Raw genomic sequence first — 18,278 nt, 5'->3', positions numbered from 1 at the left:
AAAGTGTTTCCAGGACCTTACTTCAAATATCTTTTTTATTTTATTATACAGATATTTAAATTACGAATATGTTTATTTTATTATATATATTTTTTTATAGTAGCTTCTTGTTTTCAAAATATTTCTAATATTAATTTGTGAGTTGTTACAATATAGATGATCATTAACCATTTTTTCAATTAGAATTACTTGATCGGTACAAATATTTAATAATAAATAATGTTATTTTTTTAAAATTTGAAAAAGTTAAACTTATACAAATATAAATAGAAGACGTAGTCAAAGGTAATATACACAGAGCAATAATATCAAAGACTAATATCTCTTTTTACGTTGTCACATATAATATATATATGAATCATTTATATTTTATTGAGATAATAATATTGGTGGATATTATTATATTAATACTAGAGTTTTCTATTTATACTTTTTTATTTTATATTTATTTTTTTTATTTATTTATTTTACAACACGTTATCAACACGAGACTCCGATCAAATTTTAGGAAGACTCATGTAATAAATTTTTTTTATGTCAAAGTTCTCTCATATTGAATTTAATGCTTTTGATATATTTGGAAACAATTACTTATCATGAATATTAGATGTCGAAATTCATCTTAATTCAATGGATCTTGGCGATACCATTAAAGCTGAAAATAATGCATCCCAAAATGATAAAGCTAAAGTTATGATCTTCCTTCGTCATCATCTTGACGAATGATTGTAAAATGAATATCTCACACTAAAAGATTGTGCAGATCTGTGGAAAAACTTTGAAAAAAGGTATAATCATAGAAAAAACAGTAATACTTCCTCAAACCCAATATGAGTGGACACACTTGCGTCTACAGGATTTTAAATTAATAAATGAATACAATTTAGCAATGTTCCGAATTATCTCACGAATGAAATTATGTGGAAAAAAAACTTATAATGACATGTTAGAGAAAACTTTCTTGATCTTTCATGCCTTAAATGTGCTCCTACAGCAGCAGTATCAAGAAAGCGAATTTAAAAAATATTCTGAACTAATTTCTTGCCTTCTTGTTGCTGAACGTAATAATGAATTACTTTTAAAAAATCATGAAACACACTCAGCTGGCGCCACCCCATTTCCTAAAGCAAATGCGGAAAATCATAACCCCCAAAGAGGTAAATGACAAGGTTTTGGTAACAAGAAAAATTGTGGAAAGAAGAAAAATTATGTTCACTAAAAAGGATCTCATCAGAAGTGGGATGAAGAAAGAAGTAATGGGTAAAATAAATCAACAGAGGATATATATTTCCATTGTGGTGGAAAGGGTCATTGGTCACGTAACTGTCGTAGTCACGTAACTGTCGTATCCCAAGGCACTTAGTTGATTTTTATTAAGCACTTTTGAAAAATGATGTCAAAAGAAAGGAGACAAATTTTGTTTCAAAAGATATTGCTAAAAATTACACAACTCATTATGAAATATCTCATTGAGGATTCTAAAAGAAATATTGGCCAATGTATTTAAATTTTAAGTATGACGTATATAAATAATATTTAATAAAATATTTATATTTATGAATTTCAAAATCACTAAAGGTGTCAAGTTCTAAAATAATAATAATAGTAATAATAATAATATTTTAGTATATGACACTATTTTTATGTACAGTGTTTTTTTAGAAAAACAATTCTAATCAGGAATACAATTTTTTGCTACTTATTTTATTATTATTTGTCTTTGAAGAAAATGGTAAGAATATATAATGAAGATGTTTGTCTTGCGGATAGTGCAAGTTCGCATACCATTCTTAAAAGTAATATATATTTTACTCATCTTGTACCAAAAGAAAAATATGTTAATATTATTATTAGCTCAAACAATGTGATAGAAGGCTCCAAAAGAGTTATAATTTTGTTTCTCGGAGAAATAAAATTCATAATAAATAATGCATTATTGTCTATCAAGTCTCTAAGAAACTTGCTGAGGAAAATCATGAGTACTTATGTATCACAACTCATTATTCAAATAAAAAAGTTATATTAGAAAAGTTGTTATCACTTTCTTCTGGGTTATAGTATACTAAAATTAGTACAATTAAATCACACGCCATTGTAAACTAGAAGTTTACTAACCCAAATGAATTTATAATTTGGCATGATCAATTGGGACATCCTGTAACAACCATAATGCAGAAAATTATTGAAAATTTCCATGGACATTCGCTAAAAAACCAAAAAATTCTTAAATCTAGTGAATTTTGTTGTGCTGCATGTTCTCAGGAAAAACTAATTTTAAAGCCATTACCAGTAAAAATTAGATTTGAGACTCCTGAATTCCTAGAAATGATTCAAAACGATATATGTGGACTTATTCATCCATCATATGGATCTTTTAGATATTTTATAGTCTTAATAGACGCATCTTCGAGATGGTCACATGTGTGCCTATTATCTTCGCACAATCTGGCGTTTGCGATATTACTTGCTCAAATTATTTGATTAAAAGCACATTTTCCAAAATTTCAATCAAAGCAATTTGTCTTAATAATGCTAGTAAATTCACTTCCCAAACCTTTGATACTTATTGTATGGCTAACGGAATAAGCGTTGAATATCTAGTAGCTCATGTTCATACACAAAATGGATTAGTAGAATCACTTATTAAACACCTCCAATTAATTGCTAAACCCTTACTTATGAGAACGAATCTCCCAACCTCTGTTTGGGGCATGCCATTTTACATGTTGCAGCACTTATTCGATTGAGGCCAATAAGTTACCATCAATTATCTCCTATGCAATTAGCTTTTGGCCAGTAGCCAAATTTTTTCCATTTGAGGATATTTTGGTGTGCGATAAATGTTCCAATTGTCCCACCTTCTCGTACTAAAATAGGATCCCAAAGAAAATTGAAAATTTATGTGGGATATGATTCCTACTCTATAGTGAGGTATCTTGAGATACAAACAGGAGATGTATTTAAAGCTCGATTTGCAGATTGTCATTTTGATGAATCAAAATTTTCAACATTAGGGAGAGAGAATAAGCTTCTTAAAAAAGAACTTAATTGAAATGCCTCATCCTTGATGCATTTAGATTCTCGATCATGGCAATGTGAACTAAAAGTTCAAAAGATTATACACTTGTAAAGAATAGCAAATAAATTGCCTGATGCATTTTCTGCTATGAAAATGATTACTAAATCTTATATACCAGTTGAAAATGTTCTGATTCGAATTGATATCCCAGTCGGACAAATGGTAATCAAAATAAATTCACGTCAGAAGCGTGGTTGGCCTGTCGGTTTCAAAGACAAAAATCCTCGAATAAAAGAGGTAAATACTATTCATATTGAAAAGGATAAAGACATAGTAAATACACTTGCAGTTGTCCAAAATTTTGATATAGCTTTAACGCGAGAAGATGTTCAGATACCTAAAAATACTAAAAATTGTGAAAATAATGAGATCTCGATAAATTATGTTTTTATATGAGAAAAATAGAACCGAAAAAAACAATTGTCAATGAATTATTTTCATATCATGTGGCATTACAAATCATGCATGAAAGTAAGGTTCTTGAACCAAGAACAGTCGAACAATGTCGACAAAAGAATGAATGGCCAAAATGGGAAGAAGCTGTGAAGGCTGAGTTAGACTCACTTGTAAAACGTGAAGTATTTGGACCTGTAATATGTACACCAGAAGATGTAAAACCTATTGGATACAAATAGGTATTTGTGAGAAAACGAAATAAGAAAAATGAAGTTATACGCTACAAAGTTCGACCTGTGGCGCAAGATTTTTCACAAAGGTCCGATATAGATTATGAAGAAATATATTTCTCTGTAGTAGATGCAATAACTTTGCGTTATTTGATCAGTATATCCGCATATTATAAACTACATATGCATCTAATGGATGTAGTAACAACCTATTTATACGGATCATTAGATCGTGATATCTATATGAAAGTCCCTAAAGGACTAAAGATATCTAAACCATCCAATGAATATTCGCAAGAGTTATACTCAGTAAAATTGCAAAAATCTTTATATGGTCTAAAGCAATATGGACAAATGTGGTATAATTGTTTTACTGAGTATTTGGCCAAAAACGGATTTAAAAATGATGATATCTACCCATGTGTTTTCGTAAAGAAATCTGCATCTGGATTCATTATAATTGCTGAGTACGTTGATGATTTAAATATTATTGGAACCACTGAAGAGATTCCAACAATTATAAAAGCTCTAAAAGAAGAGTTTGAGATAAAAGATCTTGGAAAGACTAAATTCTGTCTTGGCCTGCAGATCGATCATACAAAACATGATAAATTTATTCATCAAACAATATACACAGAAAAAGATATTGAACAAATTTCATATGGATAAATAACATCCATTAAGTACTCAATGATCGTAAGATCTTTGGACGTGGAAAAAGATCAATTCTGTCCTAAAGAAGAAAATGAAGATGTCCTTGGTTCTGAAGTACCATATCTTAGTGGCATTGGAGCGCTAACGTACCTTGCTAATAATACACGACCTGACATATCATTTGTTGTGAATTTACTATCAATGTATAGTTCCTCTCCAACCAGAAGAAATTGGAATGGAATCAAACAAATCTTTCGATATATTCATGGAACAGTTGATATGAGACTGTTTTATCCATATAAATCCAAGTTACAATTAGTTGGCTATGCAGATATAGGATACTTGTCTGATCCACACAAAGAAAGATTTCAAATAAGATACCTATTCACATATGGTGATACAGCTATATCATAGATGTCCACAAAACAGATGATAGCAGCAACATCTTCTAATCATGCTGAAATACTTGCGATACATGGGAAAGTCGCGAGTATTTTTGTCTCAAGAGTTTAATTCAATATATTCTGTCATCATGTGGACTGATTGACTACAAAATAGCTCTAACAGTTTTATTTGAATATAATACAGCATGCATTACTCAACATAAGGGTGGATACATCAAATGTGATAGAACAAAATATATTTCTCCCAAATTCATCTTCACTCATGACCTTCACAATCAAGGAACAATTGATGTCCAACAGATACGCTCAAGCGATAATCTGGCAGATTTATTTACAAAGTCACTACCAAAATCCTCCTTTAAAAGATTGATACATCAGATTGGGATCCGCCGATTCTGAGATATTAAATAATGTCGACAAGAGAGGGAGGCTGTACGCTTTTTTCCTTGATCAGGTTTTTGTCCCTGATGGGTTTTTCTTGACAAGGTTTTTAATGAGGCAGTCCTCATCACAAAGGATATTGTACTCTTTTTCCTTCACTAAAGTTTTTTCCAATTAAATTTTTCTTTAGTAAGATTTTAATGAGGCATATTCATAATGGTCATCCAAGTGGGAGTGTTATAATATAGATGTCCATCAACCGTTCCTCCAATTAAAATTACTTGGACGATACAAATATTTAATGATAGATGGTGCCATCTTTCCAAAACTTGAAAAAATTAAACTTACACAAGTATAAATAAGAGGCATAGTCATAGTCAGAGACAGTATACACACAACAACAACATCAAATACTTCTTTAACATTAGAGTTTTCTATTCATACTTCTTTATTTTATATTTATTTTCTCTTTTTTATTTATTTATTTTACAACATGAGTCAAATAAAACTCATTTCTTTAGACTTATGAATTTGTGAGTAAAGTCGGAATAAAATTTAAACTCATATATCAAATAATTTAAGTTCAAATTTTAGTAAGTTTTTTTTGAAAGCTTGATTATATAATCTTAACCGTTTATTAATAAAGTAAAATTTAAATTAATAAAATATAAATTAAGCAAAAGCAATATTAACAATAAAGTAATATCTTTTAAACTAATGATGATAATTATCTAATAATACTTATAATATGAACGAAATACGAACTTGTATTATAATACAAAAGTTTTTTTTTTTTTAAAGTTAAGAGTGAAATTCGAACTCGAGATCTCTAAGTGGGGATGGAGAGACTATGTCATTTGAATTATAATTCGTTGGCAAATATTTTTATCATAACTTTTTTTTCAAAGTTAGAAGTGAAATTTGAATCCAAAATTTCTAGGTGGAGATGAGAAGATTATGCCATTTGAGTTATAACTCTTAGCTATTATAATACAGAAGCTTGAAATAAATACAAAGATGATTATCAGATTGTGATTTGTGAAATAGTAAGAGAAAAAGAGATTGAACAATGATAAGAGAGAAACTAAACGAGCGTTATATTTTTTGTATATTAGGTACAAGTAGTGTAATGCTTTTATACATAAACCAGTGAAGAGATATTAGCTACACTTGGTGAGAAAGATACTAATCTAACTAACTTCTTGTAACAAACTCCTAAAGATATTAATCTTGCTAATTTTCGGTAACAAACTCTCATCCTTGACCTTTAGCTATTAGTCCTTCAACATGCTGAAAATATAAAGACTGCAACAAAAGCTTTAGATATTATAGAATATGAGAAATTGTGTGTGTAAAAGCGGATGCCTTAACACTCTCTCTCATTTCCTTATTTATAGGGGATTACTTCTTTATTACAATTGCTATTTTACAATTTTATCCTTAGTTTTTGCAAATCTACATGCTCTTTTCGTGGACTGATTCAGGGGCTGTGACTTTCTGTGGGTTGATTAAGGGATTTTGTCTTGATTTTGATAGCTTCTATTTTTTAATTCTATTATAGTTTCTTCTTCTTGCCGAAAATTTCGTAGGCCTTATATTTCCAGCAACCTACATATTGTAAAAATATTCAGGTTTTAAAGCCAGCTTACAATAATAAGTTATGATATAATAATGTCATTTATATCTTTACCTACTGAAAGTCCTCTTGTTCAGAATAGGTGGATTGAGACAACTCAATTTTGACTAGTTGAACATCACTAGCTGCTTCAGCAATAGGTGTTGCATCAATAGGTGGAACATTTCCTCCTTCAGCTTCTTGGTTGGTTCCATCAGAGGCAGCAGCACATGTTTGATCGGCTGGTGAATCACTTTCCCCTTTGCCCTTTTTGTTTTTTGCAGTAGCCTCAGTCGCCGCAGCAGCAGTAGCAGCTGCAGCAACTACATCAGCCAATCTCTTCTTTTTGCAGCCTCTCTTGGTGTGATCTTTATCACCACAGTAACTGCAAGTAAAATTTTCAAGCTGTCTTTCAAATGAGTGTTATCATTTTTTTTAGTATCAAGCCTCGATCTCTTTCCACCTCCATGTTTTTTATCAGAATCCATTCTTCTTTTCATCTTCAATTTTTCTAGTGGCCTCTTAACCTTTGGTGCACGTGACTTATTGAACTCTGAAACCTCCCATAGAGGTTGTTCAAGTATTGGATTTATGCGGTGGTTATATGTTACTTTGTATGCATCCATAGTCATCAATGGATGACAAAAATCTTCCGGTGGCTTGTTCATAATTTACTTATTCTCTTAGTATCTAGAATTGGCATATACAAAATGTTTTTTCTCAAATCAACAGCATGGTTTTGTGGGATATCTATGAATCTCAAATTTTTCATATCCATCATCTCCTATCCATATAGGGTGCTAGTTCTTGGATTCCTTCCTCACTTTTTTCAACCAACTTTTGATAATTGGTGGTAGTTTTCCAACATGATTGCTCAATTTTATTTTGTTTCTTGCGATAGTTCTCATGACAAACATTTGGACCTCCTCCAAAAGAGTAATGATGGGCTTTGTTGTTGCTTCCTTAATCTTAGAATTGAAAATCTCACATGCATTGTTGCATATGCTGTCCAACTTTAGCTTATGACTAAATTAGTACTTAGTCCATATAACTCTCTTGGTCACTTGTTTAGATATGCCCAAGCATCCTCGTTGATCCTTTGATCTTGTCCATGGTGTCCCTAAACTCTTGAAATGTGGTGGCCCGAACACATTCCCAAAGTAAACCCCTTAATTCCATATCTTTTCAGTTCTTATTGAAGTTTGTCCACAAATGTCAAACATAAAACTGGTGATGCACGTTAGGCATCACCTCCTTTAATGCAGAAATCAAACCCTGCCACAAAAATCATTGTCATAATCTCATATGCATAAGACTCTCCATTACAGTCTCTAATTAATATTATCGATTCCCATAACAATCCCTTACTTTTAGTAGGATTTTTCATGAAAGTCCTTCACATTTTGAACAATTATGTACATAACAGTCCCCTAAATTTTTAATATCGTGCATCAAGTCAGTCCATGTCAACATAGACAACAACAACACAAGAATCATATAGACAATTTCCAACCTAAGAACAGCAACAACAAAACATTTTTAGATATAAACCAAATCAATAAGTATTTTAATATAACTATTTCAATTTTTTTCTCCCAATAATTATGCCCTTTGAATTTTAATTATCTTATAGATGACATGACATAATGCGAAAATAGATTTATTCATCCATTTGGATATTAATTTGGTCAAACTGAACTAACTAAATAATTCAATATACCCTGAAACTTATTTGTTGAAAAGGAAAAGCCTTCCTTCTACTATAATTATTGTGCAAGGACAAATGAAGGTTAAAAGATTTGGTACAAAGATAACTCATATGGTTAAGAGTAAGAGAAACTAGTGAAAACTATTGTTATCAAGGTTTAAGAGAATAAAAATTTTCATATGATACCTGATACATAGATAATTCAATCGAAAACTAGTGTTATTAATATAAATAATAGTACATAACAGTCCTAACTTGCAACAATAACAATACAAAATATGACAATTATCATTGCAGCAAGTATATTCTCCATCATAAATAATAATGAAGACAAACATTGAAGTTCTTGTTGAAAAAACTTGTGTAAAAATTATAGTACATACCACTCCTAACTTGCAACAATAATAACATAAAATATGAAAATTATCCCTACAGCAAGTATATCCAAAAATATTAAAGTATATCCAGCAAGTATTACAACAAAAAGCACAAATATTAAAGTTTTTGTTGAAAAAAATTATGTAAAAGTTACCTTCTGCATGTTGGATATGAAGCACCATCCTTTGTCCTTGTAGTATTCTAAGTCTTGGTGAAGCAACTCGAGGAACCATTTCCAATTATCTTTGTTTTCTACATCATCAACTGCCCAGGCTATGATATATATATGATGATTGGCATCCTGCCCAACCGCAGATAGAATTTGGCCACCAAATTGAGTCTTGAAGAAGGCACCATCCAACCCAATCAACAGCCAACATCCAGTTATAAATCCGTCCCTATAGCCACTTAAACATTTATACATTTTATCAAATATCACAGTCCCATCTGGTTGAGAAATGGTTGAAATAGGAACAATTGATTCAGAATTGGCTTTTAGCAATGTCAGACCATAATCTTGCACCATCGTGTACTGCTTCTTTTCATTACCATACACGATACTCCTCGCATCACACAATGCCCTAGAGATTGAATTCTTATTCAAAATAATATCAAATCTTCTCTTGAAATATGTCATCACCTCACAATACTTGAAGTTTGGGTACTTTCTAACCTTTTTTCACCAATTTACTATACACCAATTACGGTTGGCATCCCTATTTTTGTCCTCTCTAGGACAAGTGTGATCACTGTTGAATGTCTTTATCTGTCAACAAGTATCCTCATCGTCTCTTGAGGTATATGCCAGCCATGGACATTCCTTTATTCTACATACAACCTTCACTCTTTTGCTATCATTGTTTTTCAACTTGATCCTCCTTCCTTCTTGAATTGTGTATTCCCTAATAGCCTCTTTGAACTTTCATTTGGAGGTGAATTTTATACCAACCTCCAACACTAACTCTCCAAACCTACCATCCTCTCTAAACAATGGACAATCATCATCTCAATCAATATCTATTAGCTCCTCATTAGAGTTTAAAGGGGTCTTCATCTCTTCAGAATGCCACGAATTAGTCCAATCAGAATCAGCACCAAGATCAAGTCCAAATTCTGCACCATCACTCGCATTACCAATAAAACCAATGTCAACTTCTCCATTCGAGACATCCTCCACTAGTCTATCATCTTCAATAACAATCTTCTCTTTAAGTTTTGCAAATGTAGAGGCAGGGACATGTTTATACTTAAGAGAATCCCTTCCACTTTTGACAACCATAAACCCTTCATCTAAAAATGAAGAACTACTATCCAGACCTGGCCTATATAGTTCATCTTCTGCGCTCTCATAAGAGTCAGAAGAATCATCATCATTAGCCGAGGCTTAAGTAACATGTGCTATTCTTCTCTTGAAAGCAGACATTGTGCATGACTTTCTGGCTTGAGTTGGTTTGTTGGAATTTGTGGTCTTTTTGGAGTTGGTGAATTTAGTGGATTTTGTTGGGTTAGTGAACTTGGTGAAAATTTTTGGATTAGTGGGCTTGGTGAATTTTTTTAAGGATGTGGCCTTGGTGGATTTAGTTGGGTTAGTGGACTTAGTGATCATGGAAGGTATAGAGAACTTGGTGGTGTTGTTGGACTTATTAGAGACATTGGTAGGCTTGGATGATTGTGCTTTAGGTATAGAAACAATGTTGGTAATAGTAGGGGTAGATGTTGGAGCTACACTTAGTCTAGGATTGGAGTTAGACTTTTGTTTATTTAGCTTAGAATTTGGAAGGGGAGCATCAAGTGAAGTGGGTTTAGAATTAGAAAGTGGAGTCTCACTTGGTCCCCGCCCAACATCTTCTTCATCGTCTAAGTAGACAACACTAGTGTTACCTTCTAATATCTCAGGAATTGAGGCACCATGTTCATAATACATATCAACTAACTCTTTGGTTTTCTGATCCTGGTAACACATTTCCATGAATTCATTATCAGTGTCTAGGTTCCTTAGACCAATTTATAGGCTCCTCCTAGGAATAAGTCATTGGCATTTCTGTATCTCGCCGTAACTAAATTTTTTGTGGTAGTTTCTCACATAAAATACGTCCAAAGTATCCACGTCAATATCTTTCAGGCAAGCCATATTATCTGGAGAATAAACCAGTTTGTCATCTTTATTTTTCTAGAAACTACCCCATGATGTATCATAATATCAATCAATTCAGTCATCTACACAATCACAAAAGAGAGCATATAACTTTAGAATAAAATTATACATCATTAGCATCATGAATCAGAGACAAATATCATATATTATACACTACTTTTTGCATACTTCAAAGATGAAAACCAAAACCTAAAAAATAGTTTAAAATTGTATAACCCTTTTTCCATCAACATCATCTCCTGTTCTATTCATAAAAAACAGAGCATCTTCAATACCCACAGTCCAATATAGAAGCAAGCAAAGAAACCCTAGAAAAATATTAGCAAGAAAGCATAATGATTTTTCATTGACAAGAACACTAGCACCATAAAGCACAGTCTACATGCATTTTAAAAATAAATTAAAAAAAATTAAAACCATTAAACTCCAGTATTAACAATTACCTTGGCTAAGAACGAGAGGGAGCAACCTCCTTCTTCTGAAATACTGTGATTTTCGCTCTAACCTAGCCGTGCATTAATTTAACTAAAGTGACGAAGGATTTCAATAACCTTCACTGGTGCCATTGCTCAGAGATGAAAAAGAATAGTGGAGGTAAAGAAGAAGAAGAATACTTTATTTTGGGTCAAAATCATTTCTTCTCCCTTTGTATACAAAGCGACGACGTTTCTAACGTCAAAGGGTAAACAATGTCGTTTACTCATTATCCAACATGATAGGGATGTTGCCATCTCAGCACTCCGTTTATCTAGTCATTATCAGAAAGGGTCGAGGGACCACATTAGTACCCGGACTTGAATATAGAGGACCATTATATGTAATTTTAAATTTTGGGTATCAAAATGGGTAATCACGTGATTTTTTTCAGGGACCAAAATAAAATTTAGTCTTGATCCTAAAAATGTATGTGAGTTTTAATTTAGTCCCTAAAATTTTTAATGTATAGACATTAACGGAATGCCTTCGTAGACGGTCGAATGTCAAGTTAGTCGATCTCATTGAAACTTTACTTAACAAAACAAGTGATACGACGCTTTTTTTTACTATTTAAATGCCAAAACTAAAACTGCATAATTTTAGAGGTTTTAGCGTGACATCTTTATATTAGCGCTTCATTAGCACTTTTGTACTGAAAATGATCTAAGGAACTAATTTGAGACACAATTACAAAATGGGAGCCACTCAGATGAAGACGTCTAAAATGTATTTTTTTAAAGATGTTTTCTAATAATTAAAAGTTAACACATATAATCAATTAAACCATATTATTTTTGTCAAAATTAGGCTAGACAAATTAATTTGACCGAAAAAATAGTGAATCAAATCTTGAACTAGTCTAAATTAATATTATTTTTTATAGAAAATGACTACAATATCTTTATTATAGAAAATGACTAAAATACTCATATTATATATATGAATTTTAAGAATGCTAAATTCTAGCCCTTTATTTCTCTACGGTCATAGGATTAGGATTTAATATTTTCAATAAATATATATATATATATATATATATATATATATATATATATATATATAATAAGAGTATTTTAGTCATTTTTTATAATAAGAGTATTGTAGTTATTTTCTATAAAAAATAATATTAATTTAGACCGATTCAAAATTTAATTTACTATTTTTTTAGTCAAATTAATTTGTCTTATCTAATTTTGATAAAGATAACACGATTTAATTAATTATATGTGTTAAATTTTAATTATTAAAAAATATGTTTAAAAAAAATATTTTAGTAGCTCCTTTGCAAAATTTGGACGCTAAACAGAGATACAAGTTTAATGCCAAATTGAATACCAACTCGAATAATAGGCTCCTTCCAAAATTAAAATTAAGCTCCATATTTATTTGACTCTGATGAGCCAAACATGAGAGGATGATACTGCCACGGTAATGGCACACTCAAATGGTTCCCAGGTGTAGTGAAACCCATTTTTTCTTCCAAACCCACCCTTGTTTCATGCATCACTCGAATCCAAGAATGGGGGTAACTGTTGGGTTGAAGGTGTTGTCTCTAGTAGCCATAGCCTCCCTCCTTGTGTTCGAGGAGTGGGTCTCCACACCCGCATGCAACTTGGTTGACCCCTTTGAAGATCCCAAATTTGAAGATGACCCTGAAAACTTGAAGGTCATGCTTGTCGCTGACCTTCTCTTGTTGGGCTCTGAGTCTGGTTATTTAAGCGTCTTCTTCAGGGACTACTACATATCCAAGTTCTTTAGGGTACTTCTTTAACTCGCCTTGTAGTTCAATGATAGTAGCTGCTTCAATTAGGTTTTGCTACTAACCTTGTGTTGGGTTTTAATGTGTTTTTTGTTTTGCGCACCAGGTGTTTGTTAAAATGTTCTGATGTGTTTTTTTTTTTATTGAATGACTTCTCACTTTCTCTTGTGCGTTTAACTTATTGGTAATTATTATGTAAGCTGCTATGTTCTGATTTTACTCACATCATAATATTAAGGGAAATGGTACTTGAGCAGTTGAGCACCACACCGAGAGTGGGTGTTCCTATGGTGAAAAATAAGTTTTTGCGTGTTAAGAGTATGGGTTGATGTTTATATGTTATGGACGAATAATAAATACTTAGGATATTTTACAATTTTGACAAGGTGTCAATAGGTGATATGATTGGAGTGGAAGGTTCTACTACCATTATATGGTACTATAAGCACCTTTTGAGAATGATATAAGGACAATAAAAGAACTTCTTAGCAATTTAGTACTTTTCTTTACTTTTTCTAGCTTTTGCATTTCTTTTAGAATTAGCTAATTTTGATTCATTAGAATTGGGCCAAAATTTAAGGGTGGTGGAGGTGGATGTCGGCATGAGGCCATGAGCTATGATATCGATATGACATTATGTGTGTACAAAAATCATTTCTCAAGTATTAGACTCCTAACTTGTCTTCTAAAGATTCATGTTAGTCTTCCCTGAAGAAGTTTCATTTAATATTGGCGAGGCAAAAGAATGAAGAATGTTTTCTTTGTTTGAAGAATTAATGTTTGATAATAAATTTATGTTCAAGGTTTACTCTTGCATTTGCTACTAGTTTCTGGATAAGATAACTGTTATGAAGTACGAACTCAGCTTCAACAGAGAAATTATGAGAGTAGGTGTATACACTTAGGCTGCAAAAGCAGCCTTGTGCTTTTGTTAAGTAGAAACCTATTTTTCAATGTGTATTTTTATTTTATTCTAAATGAGGCAGATAAGTAGGAACCTAATCACTAGGTTACAAAATATAGATATTGAGATAGTAGTGTCGGAAAAAATATATTCATAGTTCCCACTATCCCCATATTTTGGATGGACAAAAAGTACAAAGAACATCTGTCCTGAGGTAGAGACATCTTGCCTGTCTCCCCTCCCAGACAGGTTTTTGTCTCTCAATGTCTCTATACTTTTATCCTGGAACTGTCTCCAACACTGCCTATGAGACTCCTACTCTCTCTATTATGTGTTTATGTAAAGTAATTGTAGTTTCAACAATGCTGCGATACACAAAAATTTAAACCCCGTCATCTTATATTTATGCAATTTTCACTGTCTGATCACATACACTCTTTATCTCCTTAGGCTTTCTAAGGAACATATATTTTTGTAATATGTAACTAGAGAAATTCCCTGCCTTCCTTGTTTGCGTATTATACATCAGTGATGCTAGATTAATGTGGCTTCTTGTTTATAGTCTTGTAATTGATAAATTTTACTAGTATGCAAGAGTTTGTGCTGCCAAGCATGCTGCTGAGATTGGAATTCCGGGTTACCTCATTGTTGAATTTGAACATTGACATCCACGTATTAGTTTCATTTATCCAACCCGTTTAATTTAAAAATGCAACATCTGGCCAGAAATCTTTTGAAAGTTTGAAGCCTGATTTGCTTCTTGTCTTGGGAGATGTATCTGCAAAAGGTTCTGAGTTGACAAGAAGCAAATGGACGTCAGTGCTTCAGCAGTTTTACCAAATTTTGGGCCCCTTTGTCGATCTTCCATTCCATGCTGTTCTTGGTGATAGGGATATTGGAGACTGCAGTGATCTTGATCTCAACAAAGTTAACTGGATTTCTAGCAAATTACCAGGATTGGATCCTTCTGGCTGTGGTGCATTTGAAATTAATAATATCAGTTTTGTGACACTGAATGCTGTGGCCTTACTCTGTGGTAACAATAGTTTACGGTTCGGTATTGAAAAGGTAATAGAGAGGGAAAGTCTAGAATTTCGCGATGAAACAGGAGGAATAAATGATTCTATCAACACTACAGATGCCAACTATAACTTCATGTGGAGGGTTCACTCCATGCCATCTGGATCAGGACCTGTAATTCTACTCCATTTTCCTTTGAAACAAACAGGAAACCAGCGCCAAGGTGGCATTGATACTTTAAAGAGATCACCTATCTCTTTAATTGAGGGGTTAAATGAGGTCTCAAAACCCAGGTTAGTGGATAACTGGATATCCTTCATATAAATGATATACTGCCCCTTTTTTTTTCTTATCATAAAATATGCTACGGTTCAGAAAAGGTCATGTCATCTGTCATCATGTTCTTGCTTTCTTATGTAGTAGCTAGGATGATCATATAGTTTCCGATCATCTGGTTTATTCATATGTTCATTTCTTTCAGGTTAACATGCATTTTGGCCCAAAGAATTTTGATTTAATAAATTTATCTCAAATGTGTTGGACTAATATGTTAAAGCCCGATTCATTTAAGTATCAATTTGTATGTTAAATTGTTAACTCATCTTTTAATTCTTCATGTGAATTCAATTTTCATTCTTGCTCTTTTTTTTTTTTTTTGAATGAAAGCTCTCGTAAGAAATTGAGTTTTATAGTACTCTAGAAAGTTAGGAAATTCATGCACACAGTCAGTAGTTAACTAGTTATGTATTTGTTTAAATAATAACATATATTTTGTAGTTTGAAGGCAATATTCAACACATTCTTTCAGAATTCATGCCGAGACTTTCTATGTCACTTTGTTCTGGTTGTATCAGGGAGCATATTGGAGCTGGTGTGTACAAATTACTTCATACCCTTCCGCAAAATGCTTCTGAGTACATTTTACAAGCTCTGAAGCCAAGGTAATCAATGTTGCTCTGAGTTTTTTACTTCCAGATATTTTTTTGTGTTCATATAATAAATACATACATGATATCTCTTATTTTTTCTATCAAAGTTGCAACAAACTTGCAATTCATCTTGTCATAAGTTTGCTCTCCATTACTATTTCAGTATTTTGCTTAGTTATTTTTCTGGAACTAAATACTGCTGGAAAAATTATATAGTTTCTCTTTGCTGGTATAAAAAAGAGGTTATTGCTAGGCTTTGAGACTTGATATTGATATGAGCCCTGAGCTGTTGAAAATTGAAAGATTTGGTATCCATGATGTTGTATAGTGCAAACTTTTAGGGGCCACTTATCCTCTGCCTCAAACGGACATTTTTCCTATCCAATTTCTTCCCTGTCTCTCAAATGGTTTTTATTTTTTTTTACTGCGCATGGAGAAAACCTAAGGACCAATGAGAACAAACAAAAACTGAGCAATTACTTGATTCTTAGCGAGCCAAATATCAGCAATTGATCATTCATCCACTCCATTGATGGGAGGTCTTTTCCAAGGAGCAAGTCTCAAAATTCTTATAAACACTGAGGTTTGAACTTAGGGTTCCAATAATCATTCTTGTTACCCTCCTATAGGATGAAAATAACCTCTCACAAATGGTTGTACCAACCTGGATTATATTATGTCTAACCACATGCATATGTTGTGAACATTTTGGGCAAAAGAAGATTGAAGAAGAGAAGAGTGGTGGAGAAGTCGAGGAGGTACAAAAATGATTATTTACATTAGGGGTGAACAGAATGAGAGAGATAAGCATATTATTGTCTACTTTTAAATATTACGTGGTCCTTTTCTCTAAACCCCATATTCTCAAGACAGAGTTCCATGCTCCCTAGAGGCCAATTGCAACCCACAAAGCTCATCTATGCAGGCTATGCAGAATGATCTTCTCGGTGAAGCCTGTGATGCATCTGGCATCTGCTATTCTCACCCTGATTTTCCTCAAGTTACCCCTCTAATATTATTGACTATTGAGTTCTTTTTAGTAAGACTTCATTTGTATAGTGGGTATTGAATATGAACTACTTGCATGGTTGTATATTAGTATATAATTTAGTTCTATCCTATTATTATACAGGATAATTCTTTTCTGGATAAAAGAAAATTTTCATTAAGGTAAGAAGGATAATACAAGATAGTTTTTCATTCTCTATAAACAACAGATTTATCTATAAAGCATAGCTTTTCATTCTCTCAATATGGTTGAGAGGGGAAGTCCTCTTCATAGATCATAAGCTTTACACCAAATAGATGCCAAATGTCAAATTGTATTGCACGAAACTTGCTTGTCAAAAGATTTGTCATTTAAACTGCAAGCATTATACTCCAAGCAAATAATCCCAACAACAATGGCATATACTGCAGTGCCATAACAAGCATTATCAATAGGAGCTGATCTAAAGTTTCAGGACACACCCAGCATTCAACAAAAATACCAAACAAATCGTTATCCAGGATAATAATCTGGTTTACTGGGAGTTTGTTGCAATGTGAATTCTGAAAGCCAATTCAGTTTGTATCCTTATATTGAATGTTTAGAATTTTTGAATATCTGTACATGGTTTGGTTTAACTTTTCCTCAAGTAATAGTGGGATGCTGCTCAAATATTGAACTTCCTTATTTTTCTAGTTGATGCCCTATAGTTTCTTAATGATAATATAGTAGTGAGATCCCTTGACATGTCTGCAGAATTATTTTCAGTGCTCACAGCCATTCGTTTTCTGACCATGTTCATTTCGACCAAACTAGAGAGATTACAGTTCCGGCAATGTCATGGAATGCAAGAGATGATCCTGGATTTGTGTTTGCCACATTTCAGAAGACAGGTAGAGCAATCAGCATCAGCTATTGTTCTCTCGCTAGAGAATCTCATATTCTTCTTGTCTATATCTCTATAATGGTTTTGTTTTGCTTCTTTTGTTTAAAAGGATAGTAGGAACTATTATGCAAACCACAGAAAGAGCATATCATAGAAAGACACCACAGGCAAACAAAAAAAAAGGGGTAGAAAAGAGTGTAGGGTTTGTCTAGATACACATTTTTTCATCATTGTTGATTATCAATGACAATTTTGAAGTCCAAAATTTTTGCTACAGGCAACTAATCCAGCTTTGAGGATTCATCCTTTCATTAA

At 32.5% G+C, this 18,278-nt stretch overlaps 1 protein-coding gene across 8 annotated transcripts; it reads left to right on the top strand.

The window, feature by feature from the left end:
• Nucleotides 1-12,792: 12,792 nt before the first annotated feature.
• LOC107617602 (uncharacterized) lies at nt 12,793-18,278 on the top strand. 8 transcript variants are annotated; one of them, XR_015899218.1, is made up of 5 exons: nt 12,793-13,236; nt 14,867-15,453; nt 16,015-16,101; nt 17,509-17,659; nt 17,834-17,972. XR_015899218.1 is itself a non-coding variant. In XM_088498036.1 (5 exons), exons 1-5 carry the CDS (start codon nt 12,922-12,924, stop codon nt 18,075-18,077), a joined length of 1,071 nt encoding a protein of 356 aa, XP_088354162.1. In that variant the 5' UTR covers nt 12,793-12,921; the 3' UTR covers nt 18,078-18,278. The 8 variants fall into 8 exon arrangements, 7 of the variants coding, with proteins under 7 accessions (XP_088354162.1, XP_016174887.1, XP_088354161.1 ...); XM_088498036.1 differs by lacking the exon at nt 17,509-17,659 and adding an exon at nt 18,073-18,278 and having other exon boundaries at nt 17,894-17,970; XM_016319401.3 differs by lacking the exon at nt 17,509-17,659 and adding an exon at nt 18,073-18,278 and having other exon boundaries at nt 17,834-17,970.

The sequence above is a fragment of the Arachis ipaensis genome, chromosome B9 (genome assembly GCF_059453495.1).
Source record: "Arachis ipaensis isolate K30076 ecotype BB chromosome B9, ASM5945349v1, whole genome shotgun sequence".
In the NCBI taxonomy this organism is placed as follows: domain Eukaryota; kingdom Viridiplantae; phylum Streptophyta; class Magnoliopsida; order Fabales; family Fabaceae; genus Arachis; species Arachis ipaensis.
Note: the sequence above shows the minus strand (reverse complement) of the source record. Positions and strands in the feature narration are given on the sequence as shown.